At 53.3% G+C, this 23,881-nt stretch overlaps 1 protein-coding gene across 1 annotated transcript in view; it reads left to right on the forward strand.

Moving 5' to 3' along the window:
- LOC147091148 (uncharacterized) overlaps positions 1-22,212 on the forward strand; it is a 23,538-nt gene extending 1,326 nt beyond the window's left edge. The window contains exons 2-3 of the mRNA XM_085977174.1: positions 15,941-16,066; positions 21,407-22,212. Coding sequence (XP_085833300.1) covers positions 15,941-16,066; positions 21,407-21,967 — 687 coding nt within the window. The 3' untranslated portion in view covers positions 21,968-22,212. The remainder of the gene's footprint in view (positions 1-15,940; positions 16,067-21,406) is intronic.
- The last annotated feature ends 1,669 nt before the right edge of the window (positions 22,213-23,881 follow it).

The raw sequence follows: 23,881 nt of genomic DNA on the forward strand, positions 1-23,881 counted from the left end.
CCCACAATCATTGTGTGTCACTCCCCCCCACAATCATTGTGTGTCACTCCCCCCACAATCACTGTGTGTCACTCCCCCCACAATCATTGTGTGTCACTCCCCCCACAATCATTGTGTGTCACTCCCCCCACAATCATTGTGTCTCACTCCCCCCACAATCATTGTGTGTCACTCCCCCCCCACAATCATTGTGTGTCACTCCCCCCACAATCATTGTGTGTCACTCCCCCCACAATCATTGTGTGTCACTCCCCCCCACAATCATTGTGTGTCACTCCCCCCACAATCACTGTCTGTCACTCCCCCCACAATCATTGTGTGTCACTCCCCCCCACAATCATTGTGTGTCACTCCCCCCCACAATCATTGTGTGTCACTCCCCCACAATCATTGTGTGTCACTCCCCCCACAATCTGTGTGTGTCACTCCCCCCACAATCATTGTGTGTCACTCCCCCCCCACAATCACTGTGTGTCACTCCCCCCCACAATCATTGTGTCACTCCCCCCCACAATCACTGTGTGTCACTCCCCCCACAATCATTGTCTGTCACTCCCCCCCCACAATCATTGTGTGTCACTCCCCCCACAATCACTGTGTGTCACTCCCCCCACAATCACTGTGTGTCACTCCCCCCCACAATCACTGTGTGTCACTCCCCCCCACAAACATTGTGTGTCACTCCCCCCACAATCACTGTGTGTCACTCCCCCCCACAATCATTGTGTGTCACTCCCCCCACAATCATTGTGTGTCACTCCCCCCCACAATCATTGTGTGTCACTACCCCCACAATCACTGTGTGTCACTCCCCCCACAATCATTGTGTGTCACTCCCCCCCCACAATCAGTATGTCACTCCCCCCCCACAATCATTGTGTGTCACTCCCCCCACAATCATTGTGTGTCACTCCCCCCCACAATCATTGTGTGTCACTCCCCCCACAATCATTGTGTGTCACTCCCCCCACAATCATTGTGTGTCACTCCCCCCCACAATCATTGTGTGTCACTCCCCCCCACAATCACTGTGTGTCACTCCCCACACAATCATTGTGTGTCACTCCCCCCCCACAATCATTGTGTGTCACTCCCCCCCACAATCATTGTGTGTCACTCCCCCCACAATCATTGTGTGTCACTCCCCCCCACAATCTCTGTGTGTCACTCCCCCCACAATCATTGTGTGTCACTCCCCCCACAATCACTGTGTGTCACTCCCCCCCACAATCATTGTGTCACTCCCCCCCACAATCACGGTGTGTCACTCCCCCCACAATCATTGTGTGTCACTCCCCCCCCACAATCATTGTGTGTCACTCCCCCCCACAATCACTGTGTGTCACTCCCCCCACAATCACTGTGTGTCACTCCCCCCCACAATCACTGTGTGTCACTCCCCCCCACAAACATTGTGTGTCACTCCCCCCACAATCACTGTGTGTCACTCCCCCCCACAATCATTGTGTGTCACTCCCCCCCACAATCACTGTGTGTCACTCCCCCCCACAAACATTGTGTGTCACTCCCTCCACAATCACTGTGTGACACTCCCCCCCACAATCACTGTGTGTCACTCCCCCCCACAATCATTGTGTGTCACTCCCCCCCACAATCACTGTGTGTCACTCCCCCCCACAATCATTGTGTGTCACTCCCCCCCCACAATCAGTGTGTCACTCCCCCCCACAATCATTGTGTGTCACTCCCCCCCACAATCATTGTGTGTCACTCCCCCCACAATCACTGTGTGTCACTCCCCCCACAATCATTGTGTGTCACTCCCCCCACAATCATTGTGTGTCACTCCCCCCACAATCATTGTGTCTCACTCCCCCCACAATCATTGTGTGTCACTCCCCCCCACAATCATTGTGTGTCACTCCCCCCACAATCATTGTGTGTCACTCCCCCCACAATCATTGTGTGTCACTCCCCCCCACAATCATTGTGTGTCACTCCCCCCCACAATCACTGTCTGTCACTCCCCCCACAATCATTGTGTGTCACTCCCCCCCCACAATCATTGTGTGTCACTCCCCCCCCACAATCATTGTGTGTCACTCCCCCCACAATCATTGTGTGTCACTCCCCCCACAATCTGTGTGTGTCACTCCCCCCACAATCATTGTGTGTCACTCCCCCCACAATCATTGTGTGTCACTCCCCCCAAAATCATTGTGTGTCACTCCCCCCCACAATCATTGTGTGTCACTCCCCCCCACAATCACTGTGTGTCACTCCCCCCACAATCACTGTGTGTCACTCCCCCCCCCACAATTATTGTGTATCACTCCCCCCACAATCACTGTGTGTCACTCCCCCCACAATCACTGTGTGTCACTCCCCCCCACAATCACTGTGTGTCACTCCCCCCCACAATCACTGTGTGTCACTCCCCCCACAATCATTGTGTGTAACTCCCCCCCCACAATCTCTGTGTGTCACTCCCCCCCCACAATCATTGTGTGTCACTTCCCCCCCCACAATCATTGTGTGTCACTCCCCCCACAATCATTGTGTCTCACTCCCCGCACAATCATTGTGTCACTCCCCCCCACAATCATTGTGTGTCACTCCCCCCCACAATCATTGTGTGTCACTCCCCCCCACAATCATTGTGTGTCACTCCCCCCACAATCATTGTGTGTCACTCCACGCACAATCATTGTGTCACTCCCCCCCCACAATCATTGTGTGTCACTCCCCCCCACAATCACTGTGTGTCACTCCCCCCCACAATCATTGTGTGTCACTCCCCCCACAATCATTGTGTGTCACTTCCCCCCCACAATCATTGTGTCACTCCCCCCAAAATCATTGTGTGTCACTCCTCCCACAATCATTGTGTGTCACTCCCCCCACAATCATTGTCTGTCACTCCCCCCCACAATCATTGTGTGTCACTCCCCCCCACAATCATTGTGTGTCACTCCCCCCACAATCACTGTGTGTCACTCCCCCCATAATCACTGTGTGTCACTCCCCCCCCACAATCATTGTGTGTCACTCCCCCCCCACAATCACTGTGTGTCACTCCCCCCCACAATCATTGTGTGTCACTCCCCCCACAATCATTGTGTGTCACTCCCCCCACAATCACTGTGAGTCACTCCCCCCACAATCATTGTGTGTCACTCCCCCCACAATCACTGTGTGTCACTCCCCCCCACAATCACTGTGTGTCACTCCCCCCACAATCATTGTGTGTCACTCCTCCCACAATCATTGTGTGTCACTCCCCCCACAATCATTGTGTGTCACTCCCCCCACAATCACTGTGTGTCACTCCCCCCACAATCATTGTGTGTCACTCCCCCCCCACAATCACTGTGTGTCACTCCCCCCCACAATCAATGTGTGTCACTCCCCCCCACAATCATTGTGTGTCACTCCCCCCACAATTACTGTGTGTCACTCCCCCCACAATCATTGTGTGTCACTCCCCCCACAATCATTGTGTGTCACTCCCCCCACAATCATTGTGTGTCACTCCCCCCACAATCATTGTGTGTCACTCCCCCCAAAATCATTGTGTGTCACTCCCCCCCACAATCATTGTGTGTCACTCCCCCCCACAATCACTGTGTGTCACTCCCCCCACAATCACTGTGTGTCACTCCCCCCACAATCACTGTGTGTCACTCCCCCCCACAATCACTGTGTGTCACTCCCCCCACAATCACTGTGTGTCACTCCCCCCACAATCATTGTGTGTCACTCCCCCCACAATCATTGTGTGTCACTCCCCCCACAATCACTGTGTGTCACTCCCCCCACAATCATTGTGTGTCACTCCCCCCCCACAATCAGTGTGTCACTCCCCCCCACAATCATTGTGTGTCACTCCCCCCCACAATCATTGTGTGTCACTCCCCCCACAATCACTGTGTGTCACTCCCCCCACAATCATTGTGTGTCACTCCCCCCACAATCATTGTGTGTCACTCCCCCCACAATCATTGTGTCTCACTCCCCCCACAATCATTGTGTGTCACTCCCCCCCACAATCATTGTGTGTCACTCCCCCCACAATCATTGTGTGTCACTCCCCCCACAATCATTGTGTGTCACTCCCCCCCACAATCATTGTGTGTCACTCCCCCCCACAATCACTGTCTGTCACTCCCCCCACAATCATTGTGTGTCACTCCCCCCCACAATCATTGTGTGTCACTCCCCCCCACAATCATTGTGTGTCACTCCCCCCACAATCATTGTGTGTCACTCCCCCCACAATCTGTGTGTGTCACTCCCCCCACAATCATTGTGTGTCACTCCCCCCCACAATCACTGTGTGTCACTCCCCCCCACAATCATTGTGTCACTCCCCCCCACAATCACTGTGTGTCACTCCCCCCACAATCATTGTGTGTCACTCCCCCCCCACAATCATTGTGTGTCACTCCCCCCCACAATCACTGTGTGTCACTCCCCCCACAATCACTGTGTGTCACTCCCCCCCACAATCACTGTGTGTCACTCCCCCCCACAAACATTGTGTGTCACTCCCCCCACAATCACTGTGTGTCACTCCCCCCCACAATCATTGTGTGTCACTCCCCCCACAATCATTGTGTGTCACTCCCCCCACAATCATTGTGTGTCACTACCCCCACAATCACTGTGTGTCACTCCCCCCACAATCATTGTGTGTCACTCCCCCCCCACAATCAGTATGTCACTCCCCCCCCACAATCATTGTGTGTCACTCCCCCCACAATCATTGTGTGTCACTCCCCCCCACAATCATTGTGTGTCACTCCCCCCACAATCATTGTGTGTCACTCCCCCCACAATCATTGTGTGTCACTCCCCCCCACAATCATTGTGTGTCACTCCCCCCCACAATCACTGTGTGTCACTCCCCACACAATCATTGTGTGTCACTCCCCCCCCACAATCATTGTGTGTCACTCCCCCCCACAATCATTGTGTGTCACTACCCCCACAATCATTGTGTGTCACTCCCCCCACAATCTCTGTGTGTCACTCCCCCCACAATCATTGTGTGTCACTCCCCCCACAATCACTGTGTGTCACTCCCCCCCACAATCATTGTGTCACTCCCCCCCACAATCACGGTGTGTCACTCCCCCCACAATCATTGTGTGTCACTCCCCCCCCACAATCATTGTGTGTCACTCCCCCCCACAATCACTGTGTGTCACTCCCCCCACAATCACTGTGTGTCACTCCCCCCCACAATCACTGTGTGTCACTCCCCCCCACAAGCATTGTGTGTCACTCCCCCCACAATCACTGTGTGTCACTCCCCCCCACAATCATTGTGTGTCACTCCCCCCCACAATCACTGTGTGTCACTCCCCCCCACAAACATTGTGTGTCACTCACCCCACAATCATTGTGTCTCACTCCCCCCACAATCATTGTGTGTCACTCCCCCCCACAATCATTGTGTGTCACTCCCCCCCACAATCATTGTGTGTCACTCCCCCCACAATCACTGTGTGTCACTCCCCCCACAATCATTGTGTGTCACTCCCCCCACAATCATTGTGTGTCACTCCCCCCACAATCATTGTGTGTCACTCCCCCCCACAATCATTGTGTGTCACTCCCCCCACAATCATTGTGTGTCACTCCCCCCACAATCATTGTGTGTCACTCCCCCCCACAATCATTGTGTGTCACTCCCCCCCACAATCACTGTCTGTCACTCCCCCCACAATCATTGTGTGTCACTCCCCCCCACAATCATTGTGTGTCACTCCCCCCCACAATCATTGTGTGTCACTCCCCCCACAATCATTGTGTGTCACTCCCCCCACAATCATTGTGTGTCACTCCCCCCACAATCATTGTGTGTCACTCCCCCCAAAATCATTGTGTGTCACTCCCCCCCACAATCATTGTGTGTCACTCCCCCCCACAATCACTGTGTGTCACTCCCCCCACAATCACTGTGTGTCACTCCCCCCACAATCACTGTGTGTCACTCCCCCCCACAATCACTGTGTGTCACTCCCCCCACAATCATTGTGTGTCACTCCCCCCACAATCATTGTGTGTCACTCCCCCCACAATCATTGTGTGTCACTCCCCCCACAATCGTTGTGTGTCACTCCCCCCCCACAATCAGTGTGTCACTCCCCCCCACAATCATTGTGTGTCACTCCCCCCCACAATCATTGTGTGTCACTCCCCCCACAATCACTGTGTGTCACTCCCCCCACAATCATTGTGTGTCACTCCCCCCACAATCATTGTGTGTCACTCCCCCCACAATCATTGTGTCTCACTCCCCCCACAATCATTGTGTGTCACTCCCCCCCACAATCATTGTGTGTCACTCCCCCCACAATCATTGTGTGTCACTCCCCCCACAATCATTGTGTGTCACTCCCCCCCACAATCATTGTGTGTCACTCCCCCCCACAATCACTGTCTGTCACTCCCCCCACAATCATTGTGTGTCACTCCCCCCCACAATCATTGTGTGTCACTCCCCCCCACAATCATTGTGTGTCACTCCCCCCACAATCATTGTGTGTCACTCCCCCCACAATCTGTGTGTGTCACTCCCCCCACAATCATTGTGTGTCACTCCCCCCCACAATCACTGTGTGTCACTCCCCCCACAATCATTGTGTCACTCCCCCCCACAATCACTGTGTGTCACTCCCCCCACAATCATTGTGTGTCACTCCCCCCCCACAATCATTGTGTGTCACTCCCCCCCACAATCACTGTGTGTCACTCCCCCCACAATCACTGTGTGTCACTCCCCCCCACAATCACTGTGTGTCACTCCCCCCCACAAACATTGTGTGTCACTCCCCCCACAATCACTGTGTGTCACTCCCCCCCACAATCATTGTGTGTCACTCCCCCCACAATCATTGTGTGTCACTCCCCCCACAATCATTGTGTGTCACTACCCCCACAATCACTGTGTGTCACTCCCCCCACAATCATTGTGTGTCACTCCCCCCCCACAATCAGTATGTCACTCCCCCCCCACAATCATTGTGTGTCACTCCCCCCACAATCATTGTGTGTCACTCCCCCCCACAATCATTGTGTGTCACTCCCCCCACAATCATTGTGTGTCACTCCCCCCACAATCATTGTGTGTCACTCCCCCCCACAATCATTGTGTGTCACTCCCCCCCACAATCACTGTGTGTCACTCCCCACACAATCATTGTGTGTCACTCCCCCCCCACAATCATTGTGTGTCACTCCCCCCCACAATCATTGTGTGTCACTCCCCCCACAATCATTGTGTGTCACTCCCCCCACAATCTCTGTGTGTCACTCCCCCCACAATCACTGTGTGTCACTCCCCCCCACAATCATTGTGTCACTCCCCCCCACAATCACGGTGTGTCACTCCCCCCACAATCATTGTGTGTCACTCCCCCCCCACAATCATTGTGTGTCACTCCCCCCCACAATCACTGTGTGTCACTCCCCCCACAATCACTGTGTGTCACTCCCCCCCACAATCACTGTGTGTCACTCCCCCCCACATACATTGTGTGTCACTCCCCCCACAATCACTGTGTGTCACTCCCCCCCACAATCATTGTGTGTCACTCCCCCCCACAATCACTGTGTGTCACTCCCCCCCACAAACATTGTGTGTCACTCCCCCCACAATCACTGTGTGACACTCCCCCCCACAATCACTGTGTGTCACTCCCCCCCACAATCATTGTGTGTCACTCCCCCCCACAATCACTGTGTGTCACTCCCCCCCACAATCATTGTGTGTCACTCCCCCCCCACAATCAGTGTGTCACTCCCCCCCACAATCATTGTGTGTCACTCCCCCCCACAATCATTGTGTGTCACTCCCCCCACAATCACTGTGTGTCACTCCCCCCACAATCATTGTGTGTCACTCCCCCCACAATCATTGTGTGTCACTCCCCCCACAATCATTGTGTCTCACTCCCCCCACAATCATTGTGTGTCACTCCCCCCCACAATCATTGTGTGTCACTCCCCCCACAATCATTGTGTGTCACTCCCCCCACAATCATTGTGTGTCACTCCCCCCCACAATCATTGTGTGTCACTCCCCCCCACAATCACTGTCTGTCACTCCCCCCACAATCATTGTGTGTCACTCCCCCCCACAATCATTGTGTGTCACTCCCCCCCACAATCATTGTGTGTCACTCCCCCCACAATCATTGTGTGTCACTCCCCCCACAATCTGTGTGTGTCACTCCCCCCACAATCATTGTGTGTCACTCCCCCCCACAATCACTGTGTGTCACTCCCCCCCACAATCATTGTGTCACTCCCCCCCACAATCACTGTGTGTCACTCCCCCCACAATCATTGTGTGTCACTCCCCCCCCACAATCATTGTGTGTCACTCCCCCCCACAATCACTGTGTGTCACTCCCCCCACAATCACTGTGTGTCACTCCCCCCCACAATCACTGTGTGTCACTCCCCCCCACAAACATTGTGTGTCACTCCCCCCACAATCACTGTGTGTCACTCCCCCCCACAATCATTGTGTGTCACTCCCCCCACAATCATTGTGTGTCACTCCCCCCACAATCATTGTGTGTCACTCCCCCCACAATCATTGTGTGTCACTCCCCCCACAATCATTGTGTGTCACTACCCCCACAATCACTGTGTGTCACTCCCCCCACAATCATTGTGTGTCACTCCCCCCCCACAATCAGTATGTCACTCCCCCCCACAATCATTGTGTGTCACTCCCCCCACAATCATTGTGTGTCACTCCCCCCCACAATCATTGTGTGTTACTCCCCCCACAATCATTGTGTGTCACTCCCCCCACAATCATTGTGTGTCACTCCCCCCCACAATCATTGTGTGTCACTCCCCCCCACAATCACTGTGTGTCACTCCCCACACAATCATTGTGTGTCACTCCCCCCCCACAATCATTGTGTGTCACTCCCCCCCACAATCATTGTGTGTCACTCCCCCCACAATCATTGTGTGTCACTCCCCCCACAATCTCTGTGTGTCACTCCCCCCACAATCATTGTGTGTCACTCCCCCCACAATCACTGTGTGTCACTCCCCCCCACAATCATTGTGTCACTCCCCCCCACAATCACGGTGTGTCACTCCCCCCACAATCATTGTGTGTCACTCCCCCCCACAATCATTGTGTGTCACTCCCCCCCACAATCACTGTGTGTCACTCCCCCCACAATCACTGTGTGTCACTCCCCCCCACAATCACTGTGTGTCACTCCCCCCCACAAACATTGTGTGTCACTCCCCCCACAATCACTGTGTGTCACTCCCCCCCACAATCATTGTGTGTCACTCCCCCCCACAATCACTGTGTGTCACTCCCCCCCACAAACATTGTGTGTCACTCCCCCCACAATCACTGTGTGACACTCCCCCCCACAATCACTGTGTGTCACTCCCCCCCACAATCATTGTGTGTCACTCCCCCCCACAATCACTGTGTGTCACTCCCCCCCACAATCATTGTGTGTCACTCCCCCCACAATCATTGTGTGTCACTCCCCCCCACAATCATTGTGTGTCACTCCCCACCCCCACAATTATTGTGTATCACTCCCCCCCACAATCATTGTGTGTCACTCCCCCCCACAATCACTGTGTGTCACTCCCCCCCACAATCACTGTGTGTCACTCCCCCCACAATCAGTGTGTGTCACTCCCCCCACAATCACTGTGTGTCACTCCCCCCCACAATCACTGTGTGTCACTCCCCCCCACAATCATTGTGTGTCACTCCCCCACAATCACTGTGTGTCACTCCCCCCCCCACAATTATTGTGTATCACTCCCCCCCACAATCATTGTGTGTCACTCCCCCCACAATCACTGTGTGTCACTCCCCCCACAATCACTGTGTGTCACTCCCCCCCACAATCACTGTGTGTCACTCCCCCCCACAATCATTGTGTGTCACTCCCCCACAATCATTGTGTGTCACTCCCCCCCACAATCATTGTGTGTCACTCCCCCCAAAATCATTGTGTGTCACTCCTCCCACAATCATTGTGTGTCACTCCCCCCACAATCATTGTCTGTCACTCCCCCCCACAATCATTGTGTGTCACTCCCCCCACAATCACTGTGTGTCACTCCCCCCATAATCACTGTGTGTCACTCCCCCCCACAATCATTGTGTGTCACTCCCCCCCCACAATCACTGTGTGTCACTCCCCCCACAATCATTGTGTGTCACTCCCCCCACAATCACTGTGAGTCACTCCCCCCACAATCATTGTGTGTCACTCCCCCCACAATCACTGTGTGTCACTCCCCCCACAATCATTGTGTGTCACTCCTCCCACAATCATTGTGTGTCACTCCCCCCACAATCATTGTGTGTCACTCCCCCCACAATCACTGTGTGTCACTCCCCCCACAATCATTGTGTGTCACTCCCCCCCCACAATCACTGTGTGTCACTCCCCCCCACAATCAATGTGTGTCACTCCCCCCCACAATTATTGTGTGTCACTCCCCCCTCAATTACTGTGTGTCACTCCCCCCACAATCATTGTGTGTCACTCCCCCCACAATCATTGTGTGTCACTCCCCCCCACAATCATTGTGTGTCACTCCCCCCACAATCATTGTGTGTCACTCCCCCCACAATCATTGTGTGTCACTCCCCCCCACAATCATTGTGTGTCACTCCCCCCACAATCATTGTGTGTCACTCCCCCAAAATCATTGTGTGTCACTCCCCCCCACAATCATTGTGTGTCACTCCCCCCCACAATCACTGTGTGTCACTCCCCCCACAATCACTGTGTGTCACTCCCCCCACAATCACTGTGTGTCACTCCCCCCCACAATCACGGTGTGTCACTCCCCCCACAATCATTGTGTGTCACTCCCCCCACAATCATTGTGTGTCACTCCCCCCACAATCATTGTGTGTCACTCCCCCCACAATCACTGTGTCTCACTCCCCCCACAATCATTGTGTGTCACTCCCCCCCCACAATCAGTGTGTCACTCCCCCCCACAATCATTGTGTGTCACTCCCCCCCACAATCATTGTGTGTCACTCCCCCCACAATCACTGTGTGTCACTCCCCCCACAATCATTGTGTGTCACTCCCCCCACAATCATTGTGTGTCACTCCCCCCACAATCATTGTGTGTCACTCCCCCCACAATCATTGTGTGTCACTCCCCCCCACAATCATTGTGTTTCACTCCCCCCACAATCATTGTGTGTCACTCCCCCCACAATCATTGTGTGTCACTCCCCCCCACAATCATTGTGTGTCACTCCCCCCCACAATCACTGTGTGTCACTCCCCCCACAATCATTGTGTGTCACTCCCCCCCACAATCATTGTGTGTCACTCCCCCCACAATCATTGTGTGTCACTCCCCCCACAATCTGTGTGTGTCACTCCCCCCACAATCATTGTGTGTCACTCCCCCCCACAATCACTGTGTGTCACTCCCCCCCACAATCATTGTGTCACTCCCCCCCACAATCACTGTGTGTCACTCCCCCCACAATCATTGTGTGTCACTCCCCCCCCACAATCATTGTGTGTCACTCCCCCCCACAATCACTGTGTGTCACTCCCCCCACAATCACTGTGTGTCACTCCCCCCCACAATCACTGTGTGTCACTCCCCCCCACAAACATTGTGTGTCACTCCCCCCACAATCACTGTGTGTCACTCCCCCCCACAATCATTGTGTGTCACTCCCCCCACAATCATTGTGTGTCACTCCCCCCACAATCATTGTGTCTCACTCCCCCCACAATCATTGTGTGTCACTCCCCCCACAATCATTGTGTGTCTCTCCCCCCACAATCATTGTGTGTCACTCCCCCCACAATCACTGTGAGTCACTCCCCCCACAATCATTGTGTGTCACTCCCCCCACAATCACTGTGTGTCACTCCCCCCCACAATCACTGTGTGTCACTCCCCCCACAATCATTGTGTGTCACTCCCCCCACAATCATTGTGTGTCACTCCCCCCAGAATCATTGTGTGTCACTCCCCCCACAATCACTGTCTGTCACTCCCCCCACAATCATTGTGTGTCACTCCCCCCCCACAATCACTGTGTGTCACTCCCCCCCACAATCAATGTGTGTCACTCCCCCCCACAATCATTGTGTGTCACTCCCCCCACAATTACTGTGTGTCATTCCCCCCACAATCATTGTGTGTCACTCCCCCCACAATCATTGTGTGTCACTCCCCCCACAATCATTGTGTGTCACTCCCCCCCACAATCATTGTGTGTCACTCCCCCCACAATCATTGTGTGTCACTCCGCCCAAAATCATTGTGTGTCACTCCCCCCCACAATCATTGTGTGTCACTCCCCCCCACAATCACTGTGTGTCACTCCCCCCACAATCACTGTGTGTCACTCCCCCCACAATCACTGTGTGTCACTCCCCCCCACAATCACTGTGTGTCACTCCCCCCACAATCATTGTGTGTCACTCCCCCCACAATCATTGTGTGTCACTCCCCCCACAATCATTGTGTGTCACTCCCCCCACAATCACTGTGTGTCACTCCCCCCACAATCATTGTGTGTCACTCCCCCCCCACAATCAGTGTGTCACTCCCCCCCCACAATCATTGTGTGTCACTCCCCCCCCACAATCAGTGTGTCACTCCCCCCCCACAATCATTGTGTGTCACTCCCCCCCACAATCATTGTGTGTCACTCCCCCCACAATCACTGTGTGTCACTCCCCCCACAATCATTGTGTGTCACTCCCCCCACAATCATTGTGTGTCACTCCCCCCACAATCATTGTGTGTCACTCCCCCCACAATCATTGTGTCACTCCCCCCACAATCATTGTGTGTCACTCCCCCCCACAATCATTGTGTGTCACTCCCCCCACAATCATTGTGTGTCACTCCCCCCACAATCATTGTGTGTCACTCCCCCCCACAATCATTGTGTGTCACTCCCCCCCACAATCACTGTGTGTCACTCCCCCCACAATCATTGTGTGTCACTCCCCCCCCACAATCATTGTGTGTCACTCCCCCCCACAATCATTGTGTGTCACTCCCCCCACAATCATTGTGTGTCACTCCCCCCACAATCTGTGTGTGTCACTCCCCCCACAATCATTGTGTGTCACTCCCCCCCACAATCACTGTGTGTCACTCCCCCCCACAATCATTGTGTCACTCCCCCCCACAATCACTGTGTGTCACTCCCCCCACAATCATTGTGTGTCACTCCCCCCCCACAATCATTGTGTGTCACTCCCCCCCACAATCACTGTGTGTCACTCCCCCCACAATCACTGTGTGTCACTCCCCCCCACAATCACTGTGTGTCACTCCCCCCCACAAACATTGTGTGTCACTCCCCACACAATCACTGTGTGTCACTCCCCCCCACAATCATTGTGTGTCACTCCCCCCACAATCATTGTGTGTCACTCCCCCCACAATCATTGTGTGTCACTCCCCCCACAATCATTGTGTGTCACTCCCCCCACAATAATTGTGTGTCACTCCCCCCCCACAATCAGTGTGTCACTCCCCCCCCCACAATCATTGTGTGTCACTCCCCCCCACAATCATTGTGTGTCACTCCCCCCACAATCATTGTGTGTCACTCCCCCCACAATCATTGTGTGTCACTCCCCCCCACAATCATTGTGTGTCACTCCCCCCCACAATCACTGTGTGTCACTCCCCACACAATCATTGTGTGTCACTCCCCCCCCACAATCATTGTGTGTCACTCCCCCCCACAATCATTGTGTGTCACTCCCCCCACAATCATTGTGTGTCACTCCCCCCACAATCTCTGTGTGTCACTCCCCCCACAATCATTGTGTGTCACTCCCCCCACAATCACTGTGTGTCACTCCCCCCCACAATCATTGTGTCACTCCCCCCCACAATCACTGTGTGTCACTCCCCCCACAATCATTGTGTGTCACTCCCCCCCCACAATCATTGTGTGTCACTCCCCCCCACAATCACTGTGTGTCACTCCCCCCACAATCACTGTGTGTCACTCCCCCCCACAATCACTGTGTGTCACTCCCCCCCACAAACATTGTGTGTCACTCCCCCCACAATCACTGTGTGTCACTCCCCCCCACAATCATTGTGTGTCACTCCCCCCCACAATCACTGTGTGTCACTCCCCCCACAAACATTGTGTGTCACTCCCCCCACAATCACTGTGTGACACTCCCCCCCACAATCACTGTGTGTCACTCCCCCCCACAATCATTGTGTGTCACTCCCCCCCACAATCACTGTGTGTCACTCTCCCCCACAATCATTGTGTGTCACTCCCCCCACAATCATTGTGTGTCACTCCCCCCCACAATCATTGTGTGTCACTCCCCCCGCACAATTATTGTGTATCACTCCCCCCCACAATCATTGTGTGTCACTCCCCCCCACAATCACTGTGTGTCACTCCCCCCACAATCACTGTGTGTCACTCCCCCCACAATCACTGTGTGTCACTCCCCCCCACAATCACTGTGTGTCACTCCCCCCCACAATCATTGTGTGTCACTCCCCCCACAATCACTGTGTCACTCCCCCCCACAATCATTGTGTGTCACTCCCCCCCACAATCATTGTGTGTCACTCCCCCCCACAATCACTGTGTGTCACTCCCCCCCACAATCACTGTGTGTCACTCCCCCCACAATCATTGTGTGTCACTCCCCCCACAATCACTGTGTGTCACTCCCCCCACAATCATTGTGTGTCACTCCCCCCACAATCATTGTGTGTCACTCCACCCCACAATCACTGTGTGTCACTCCCCCCACAATCACTGTGTGTCACTCCCCCCACAATCATTGTGTGTCACTCCCCCCCACAATCATTGTGTGTCACTCCCCCCCACAATCACTGTGTGTCACTCCCCCCCACAATCACTGTGTGTCACTCCCCCCCCACAATCATTGTGTGTCACTCCCCCCCACAATCACTGTGTGTCACTCCCCCCCACAATCACTGTGTGTCACTCCCCCCCACAATCACTGTGTGTCACTCCCCCCCCCGCAATCATTGTGTGTTACTCCCCCCCACAATCATTGTGTGTCACTCCCCCCCCACAATCACTGTGTGTCACTCCCCCCCACAATCACTGTGTGTCACTCCCCCCCCACAATCACTGTGTGTCACTCCCCCCCACAATCACTGTGTGTCACTCCCCCCACAATCACTGTGTGTCACTCCCCCCCACAATCACTGTGTGTCACTCCCCCCACAATCACTGTGTGTCACTCCCCCCCACAATCACTGTGTGTCACTCCCCCCCACAATCATTGTGTGTCACTCCCCCCCACAATCACTGTGTGTCACTCCCCCCACAATCACTGTGTGTCACTCCCCCCACAATCACTGTGTGTCACTCCCCCCCACAATCATTGTGTGTCACTCCCCCCGCACAATCACTGTGTGTCACTCCCCCCCACAATCATTGTGTGTCACTCCCCCCACAATCACTGTGTGTCACTCCCCCCCACAATCACTGTGTGTCACTCCCCCCCACAATCATTGTGTGTCACTCCCCCCACAATCATTGTGTGTCACTCCCCCCCACAATCATTGTGTGTCACTCCCCCCACAATCATTGTGTGTCACTCCCCCCCACAATCACTGTGTGTCACTCCCCCCACAATCACTGTGTGTCACTCCCCCCCACAATCACTGTATGTCACTCCCCCCCACAATCACTGTGTGTCACTCCCCCCCACAATCACTGTGTGTCACTCCCCCCCACAATCACTGTGTGTCACTCCCCCCACAATCATTGTGTCAACCCCCCCCCGCACATTCGCCCCTCGCCCGACTCCCGCTCCTAGTTAATATTGCCGCTCCTCTCTCTCTCTCTGATTCCCTCGCTCTATTATCCTTCCCCTTCTCCGTTCCGGCAGTGACACAGATTCTGTCTCCTCAGGGATTGCATTCCTTTCCCTGCCAGAGCTGTAAGAAGGAGTGGGTCTGGCAGGAGGTCTGCAGACTGGCGCTCATCACTGAAGAGGAGAGGGAGTATTATGAGAAAAAGCTGGTAGAACTCACCAAAGATGACAAGATGACCTACAAAAAGGTAATAGGCGAGATATTGACAGAGATGGACAGAAAGATGCAGGGATTGGATGGTGTAATTAACTGGTGTGGGTAGAAACTCTCCCCTTGCTGCGGACCGCAAGGGTCCTTCTTGAAATAAGTTTGGAGCCAGTGTTACCCCAGTTCCAACCTGCACAGCTCACAGCATCAAACTGTACCACTTCAGCCCCAAACGGGCAATCTCAGCCACAGAGGTTTCCAACCTCAGCTGCTCTGCAGTTTTTTCACAAGGCTTCTATTTTATTTTATACACTCGGATATCGGTGCAGCTTGTAGACTCCTGCTTATCCAGTGAGTGTTTGATGGGACACTGTAGAGGGAGCTTTACTCTGTATCTAACCCGTGCTGTACCTGCCCTGGGAGTGTTTGATGGGACAGTGTCGAGGGAGCTTTACTCTGTATCTAACCCGTGCTGTACCTGTCCTGAGAGTGTTTGATGGGACAGTGTAGAGGGAGCTTTACTCTGTATCTAAGCCGTGCTGTACCTGCCCTGGGAGTGTGTCATGGGGACAGTGTAGAGGGAGCTTTACTCTGTATCTAACCCCATGCTGTACCTGCCCTGGGAGTGTTTGATGGGACAGTGTAGTGGGAGCTTTACTCTGTATCTAACCCATGCTGTAACTGCCCTGGGAGTGTTTGATGGGACAGTGTAGAGGGAGCTTTACTCTGTATCTAACCTCATGCTGTACCTGCCCTGGGAGTGTTTGATGGGATAGTGTAGAGGGAGCTTTACTCTGTATCTAACCCCGTGCTGTACCTGCCCTGGGAGTGTTTGATGGACACTGTGCATAAATATCGCAGGGGGACAGGATAAGGTTTGGTGTTGATGCGCTCTGTAGTCGAATAGCCTGCAACACTCAGTCAAGGTTAAGAATGGCCACCTGGGAAGTGTAGCTGGTGATGACTGGTGCCATGAATCAATGTCCTAGTCAGGCAGTCAACGTCACCAGTAGAGGAAACGGAAGGAATGGTCGAACTTTTCACTCAGAAAGGGCCGTTTGGCTCACTGCAGCTGTGCCAACTCTGGGAGGGCTCTCCCAGTCGTCCCCTGCCCCTGTCATTTCTCCACAGCCTTTACAAAGATCTAATATTGGTCCACTGGACTGTTAACAGTTACAGTGGATTCTGCCTCCCCACTGTTTCTGGTGGAGATGCTGAGAGATTGTTTCCCCTGGCTGGAGAGTCTAGAACCAGGGGTCACAGTCTCAGGATAAGGGGTCGGCCGTTTAGGACTGAGATGAGGAGGAATTTCTTCACTCAGAGGGTGGTGAATCTCTGGAATTCTCTGCCCCAGAGGGCTGTGGAGGCTCAGTCGTTGAGGATATTCAAGACTGAGATCGAGAGAGTTTTGGACTCTGGGGGAATTGAGGGATCGGGCGGGAAAGTGGAGATGAGGTCGAAGATCAACCATCATCTCATTGAATGGCGGAGCGGGCTCGAGGGGCCAAATGGCCGACTCCTGCTCCTATTCCTTTCGTTATTATGATTTTTTGGTAGCATTCCATTATCCTAAGTTAAAAGCTCTTGGGATTCTCCCTGGGAATTGGTTGTCATAGCATCTCGCTCACTGCATCTGTGAATAAAACGACAAACAGAGGCGAGAACCGGTGAAATCATGGCAGCCCTGAATAAGAATGAACAGAAGCCTTTGATCCGATGTTAAGACCTCATCCTCCAGCAGGTTAAACCTCCTCCCTCTGTGAGCAAATCTCCAATACTACACCCCCACCTCCCCCGTCCACACCCCCTCCCCCTCCAGCCCCCTCCCCCCTCACCCACCCTCCAGCCCCCACCCCACACCGCCCCCCTCCACCCACCCCACCCCCACTCCACCCCCCCCAGCCCCCACCCCACCTCCCCCTCCCCCCTCCCCTCCACCCCACACCTCCCCCCCACCACCCCCACTACCCCCCTCCCTCCCTCCCGTCCCCATTCCTCTCCCCCCCACCCTCTCCCCCCCACCCCCTCACTCTCCCCCCCACCCCCTCCCTCTCCCCCCACCCCCTCCCTCTCCCCCCACCCTCTCCCTCACCCTCTCCCCCTCTCCCACCACCCCTACTACCCACCTCCACCCCACACCTCCCCCTGCACCCCACACCCCCTCCACCCACCTCTCCCTCCAGCCTCCACCCCATCCCACCCCTCCCCTCCACTCCCTCTCCCCACCCTCTCCACCCCCCACCCCTCTCCCCACCCCCCCAACTCCCCACCCCCCCAACTCCCCACCCTCTCCACCCCCCACCCCTCTCCCCACCCCCCCAACTCCCCCCCACCCTCTCCCCACCCCCCACCCCTCTCCCCACCCCCCCTCCACCCCTTTCCCTCACACCCTCCACCCCCCCAACTCCCCCCTCCACCCCCCCAACTCCCCCCTCACCCCCCACCACCCCCCCAACTCCCCCCTCACCCCCACCCCCCCCTCCACCCCCTCACCCCCCACCACCCCCCCAACTCCCCCCTCACCCCCCACCACCCCCCCTCACCCCCCACCACCCCCCCTCCACCCCCCCAACTGCCCCCCTCCACCCCCCCACCCCCCAACTCCCCCCTCACCACCCCTCCAACTCCCCCCTCACCCCCCCTCCAACTCCCCCCTCACCCCCCCTCCACCCCCCCAACTCCCCCCTCACCCCCCACCACCCCCCCAACTCCCCCCCCAACTCCCCCCTCACCCCCCTCCACCCCCCCAACTCCCCCCCACCCACCCCCCCAACTCCCCCCCCTCCACCCCCCCAACTCCCCCCTCACCCCCCTCCACCCCCCCAACTCCCCCCTCACCCCCCACCAACTCCCCCCCCTCCACCCCCCCAACTCCCCCCCCCAACTCCCCCCTCACCCATCATGCAAAACATGAATCTGTCCATCACCGCGGAGACCCTGACCAGAGGATGGAGGCCTACTTCCGCCGATGGCAGCTTCGGCCAAACCCACAAAAGACCGTCACCTCGCCATTCCACCTCAACACCCATCAAGCAACCAAGCTTTGAAAGTCTCCTTTTACAGTGCAGAGGTAAGCCAGGCCAAAAAACCTTCCTATTTAGGAGTCACGTTTGATCACAATCTGTCATATAGACAACATCTCCAGAACCTTGGGAAGAAACTAAAGGGTAGGGTCAACATGATCCAGAAACTCACTGGTTCCACATGGGGAGCAGACGCTCAAACCCTCCGTACGGCAGCACTCGCCCTGGTGCACTCTACAGCGGAGTACTGCTCTCCGGCATGGCTATCAAGTCCACGTCATATCCGTTATGTCCAGCTGAACTCAGGATTATCGACACCAATACCTTGGCTGCCCGTGCTTGCAAACATCGCACCACCACACCTACGCCGCAAATATGCCGTCTCCAGAGAATACAACCGCTACACCAGCAAAGACACGATCCAGGCCGACTTGACCAGCCTCCCACCAACCCATCTCAAATCTAGAAGGCCATTTTGGACCGTCGCCAAAGCCCTTCAGCGATCTCCCCTCAGCCTTGATGACCGATGGCGAATTGCTTGAAGAACAGCGACATACATTCCTTATAGAGGACCCCACAGTACAACCTGAAGGATCAAACCTTCCTCACAAACAGTGGACAACCATCGACCGCCTCAGAACCGGTCATGGTAGATGCTGCCACCTGCTCCATAGATGGAAGATTAAAGCATCCCCACCATGCGACTGTGGAGCTCCTGATCAGACCCCGGAGCACATCATTGAGCACTGCCCTCAGAGGAAATTCACAGGCAGCCGACAAGATATCCACGCTGTTACACCGGAAGCTTTGGCCTGGATATCTGACTTCGATATTGACATTTGATTTGCTTGGCTACTACCATACGAAAGACGATAAAGGGGCCTCAACTATTCACCATATTTATTAACGACTTCGGTGATGGGATAGAAAGCCATATATCCAAGTTTGCCAATGACACAAAGATAGCCGACATTGTAAACAGTGTAGATGAAAGCATAAAGCTGAATTTTGCAGGAGGTGTTAGCAGCGCCGCGCCCGGGCGCTTGGGGATTTGCGCCTCCTTAGGGCACTAACAGGAGGCGCAAAGCAACCGAATTTTGCCCCCAAAGGGTGGTAGAAGTTTGGAACTCTCTTCCGCAAATGTGATGCGAGATTAATTGTTCATTTTAAATCTGAGATTGAAAGATTTTTGTTAACCAAATGTATTAAGGGATGTGGGGCAAAGGCAGGTAGACGGAGTTAGTTTGCAGATCAGCCATGATCTCATTGAATGGCGGAACTGGCTTGAGGGGCTGAATGGCCCCCTCCTGTTCCTAAGTTCCTATGACTGCACTGCACTGACTGAAAACTGTGGCGTGTGCTCAGACTTTGGGACAAGTCAGGGGATGTTTGAAGGTGAAAAGAAATTCTGTGAATAAACAGCAGTGATCTCAGCATCTGAAAGAGAAAAGTGAAATGAATGTTTCACTTTGGATCCTTTGTCACAACTTCACCTGTCTTCCCTGGTTCAGATGCTGACGGATCTGTTGTGTATTTCATAGAATCATAAAATGGTCACAGCACTGAAAGAGGCCATTCGGCCCGCCGAGCCCGTTTAGCATCTTCAGATGGTTTTATTGACTTTTACTCTGTCAGAAACATGGCAGGTGGTCGATTGGTGGCTGCAATGTGATCACATCACTGACATGGCTGTGCAAATCTCTGATTACAGGAAACTTTCTGGTATCCGGCACAGACGGGACCGAGGTGGTGCCGGTTCAGCAACAACTCCGGATAACCGAACGCTATAGTGAAAGATACGGACCTTAGAGCTCCGTATGAAGTAACAAACCCTGTTAGCTTCAGAAGAACGTCCACAAGTTGCAAGCGTCTCTGTAGCTTAGCAACAGCTGCAGCCACAGCCTTCCTCAATTTGTTGCTGTGCAAGTTATAAAAGTTAGCTGAAACCGACTCCTGAATTTTGCCGGTTAACTGACATTTCCGGTTATTTAGGGGCCGGTTAATCGAAAGTTTCCTGCACATTAAGTTTTGCTTCAGAAAACAGTGAACCTTTTATTTACCATTTCCCCCCCCCCACGCCACCTCCGGCATGAAGGAGTTGACACGTTTTTGGGGGCACAGTTCCAGGGATTCACACTGCCCTCCAGTACCACATCCAGGTGGCCATCCTTCATGTTACAATGAATGTTAGCAGGCCTTTCAACCAAAGGCAGCAGAGTTAGCAGTCCTTAGTCCTTCTGCCACTTGAGGTGTGCCCTCAACCTGAGTCTGGACAAGTCGCGTAAGGGGGTGGTGGGAAATAAATAAATGATTGTTACATAAGTTAATTCTCTCTTTTTCTCTCTCGTGTCTGCTAGTGCCCTGACTGCAATTTCCTTGTGCAGAGAGTGGATCTGGAGAGCCTGTGTGCGGAGTGCCTGGTCTGTACCAAGGCAAGAGGGAAGCTCTATCGGTTCTGCTGGGACTGCATGAGAGAGTGGAAAAGCCCAGCCTCACACAGCACTGACTGCGGCAATGAATCCTGTGCCATCACGGCAATGCTGCAGTCCTGCCCGCTCATTGAAGCCCCCAATATTGAGGTACACCAGTGCCCTGTAGTTCGGGCTTGCCCCAACTGCGAGACCCTGGTCTCCCACTGTCAGGAGGGCTGCCCACAAGTACAGTGTCCCAACTGTCTTCATAATTTCTGTTATCGCTGCTTGGGTATTGAAGAGTGTAACTATGCAGAAATTGTGGAACTGAGTGATGACGATGACATAGATTACAAGGAGGGTTATGATGATCTCACTGAATGTATTAAAGCTGGACGACAGAAAATTACTGGCAAAAAGAACTACAAAATATATCCTAAAAACAAGCTGGACGAGGCTGTGACAGAGCATGAAGGAGTAGGCAACAACGACCAGGGATTCATCTGACCTTGACCGGCAGAGCAGCCTTGATACAGAGAGCTAACGGCTCCATCTCTTCCTCCCAGTGACGGTCAAGGCACCACGAAGGCTGTGGTCAGTACAGCTTTAACCTGACCTTCGGATCCGACACTCCCCACTACAAACATCAACAGCCTGACCCCAAGCAACAATAGTGACAAGAGATAATAAAAATTAAAACTTGTGTTTATCACGATTCTCAAAACACCTTAAAGTGGTTCATAAACTATGAATGAGTTTTGGAGTGCATCAATTGTAGTTATGTAGGAAGTAGCCATTTAACTTGTTCCACTGGCAACGATTACATCAGAATCTCTACATTTCCAACAGCCCAAAACCCTCTGCGATGTCTGCGCTCCTGTCAAGCACCTTAGGATGTTTTACTACGCTAAAGGCGCTATATAAATGCAAGTTGTTGAGCAATGTCACTCTGTCATGCAATTATACTAGATTGAGGCAAACTTTAAACTGGGACTAACATATCTTTAGGACAATAGCAAAATACTGTGGATGCTGGAAATCTGAAATAAATACTGGAAACACTCAGCAGGCCAGGCAGCATCCGTGGAGAGAAAAGCAGAGTTAACGTTTCAGGTCTGGGACCCTTCGTCAGAACTGGAAAAAGTTTGGGGTGTACCAGGTTTTAGGCAGGGAAAGGCGGGATGGGGGGGGGTGCGAGGAAGGAAGGAATTAAAGGGACAGCCTGTGCTAGGATTGAAGGCAGGAGAGATTAAATGTTGCAAATAGGTACGGCAGAATCATCAACAGCTACCACCTGAAGAAATGGGGGCAGGGGTTATAGTCTGAAATTGTTGAACTCAATGTTGAGTCCAGAAGGCTGTAAGGTGCCTATTCGAAAGATGAGGTGTTGTTCCTCGAGCTGACGTTGAGTTTGCTGTAAGGACCTTTAGGACAATTCCCTTTCAAAATTGGGACTGTATGAGAGAGTGGAAAAGCCCAGCCTCACACAGCACTGACTGCGGCAATCATTCCAGCACCATCACGGCAATGCAGCCGTCCTGCCCGCTCATTGAGTCCTCCAATATTGAGGTACACCAGTGCCCCATAGTTCGGGCTTTTAGATTTTAGAATTCAGCAAAGGAGGACCAAGAAATTGATAAGGAAAGAGAAAAAAAATAGGAGAGTAAATTAGCAAGAGACATAAAAACAGATTGTAACGTTTCTATAGGTATGTAAATAGGAAGAGATTAGTGAAAAAAAACGTGGGCCCATTAGAGGCTGAGACAGGAGAAATTATAATGGGCAATAAGGAAATGGCAGAGACATTAAACACATACTGTGTATCTGTCTTCATGGGAGCAGACACAAAAAACATTCCGGAAATAATGAGGAACCAAGGGTCTAGAAAGAATGAGGAACTTAAAGAAACCAGTATAAGTAAAGACATCGCACTGGAGAAATTAATGGGACTAAGTGGCGACAAATCCCCTGGACCTGACGACCTGCATCCTAGGGTTTTAAAAGAGGGAGCTGCGGAGATAGTGGATGCACTGGGATTAATCTTCCACAATTCCTTAGATTCTACAACAGTCCCCAAGAATGTGAAGGTAGCAAACATAACCCCGCTATTTAAGAAAGGAGGAAGAGAAAAAACGGAGAACTATAGGCCAGTTAGCCTGACATCAGTAGTAGGCAAAATGCTAGAATCTATTATTAGGGACGTGGTAACAGGACACTTAGAAAATCGTAATATGATTGGGCAGAGTCAACATGGATTTATGAAAGGGAAATCGTGTTTGACAAATCTGACAGAGTTTTTTGAAGATGTAACTACTAGGATGGATAAAGGGGAACCAGTGGATGTGGTGTATTTGGATTTTCAAAAAGCATTCGATAAGGTGCCACACAAGAGGTTATTGCACAAAATTAGGACTCATGGGA

Source organism: Somniosus microcephalus, unplaced genomic scaffold, assembly GCF_052327205.1.
Source record: "Somniosus microcephalus isolate GS21.2 unplaced genomic scaffold, FLI_Smic_1.0 unresolved_chr4, whole genome shotgun sequence".
Classification (NCBI taxonomy): domain Eukaryota; kingdom Metazoa; phylum Chordata; class Chondrichthyes; order Squaliformes; family Somniosidae; genus Somniosus; species Somniosus microcephalus.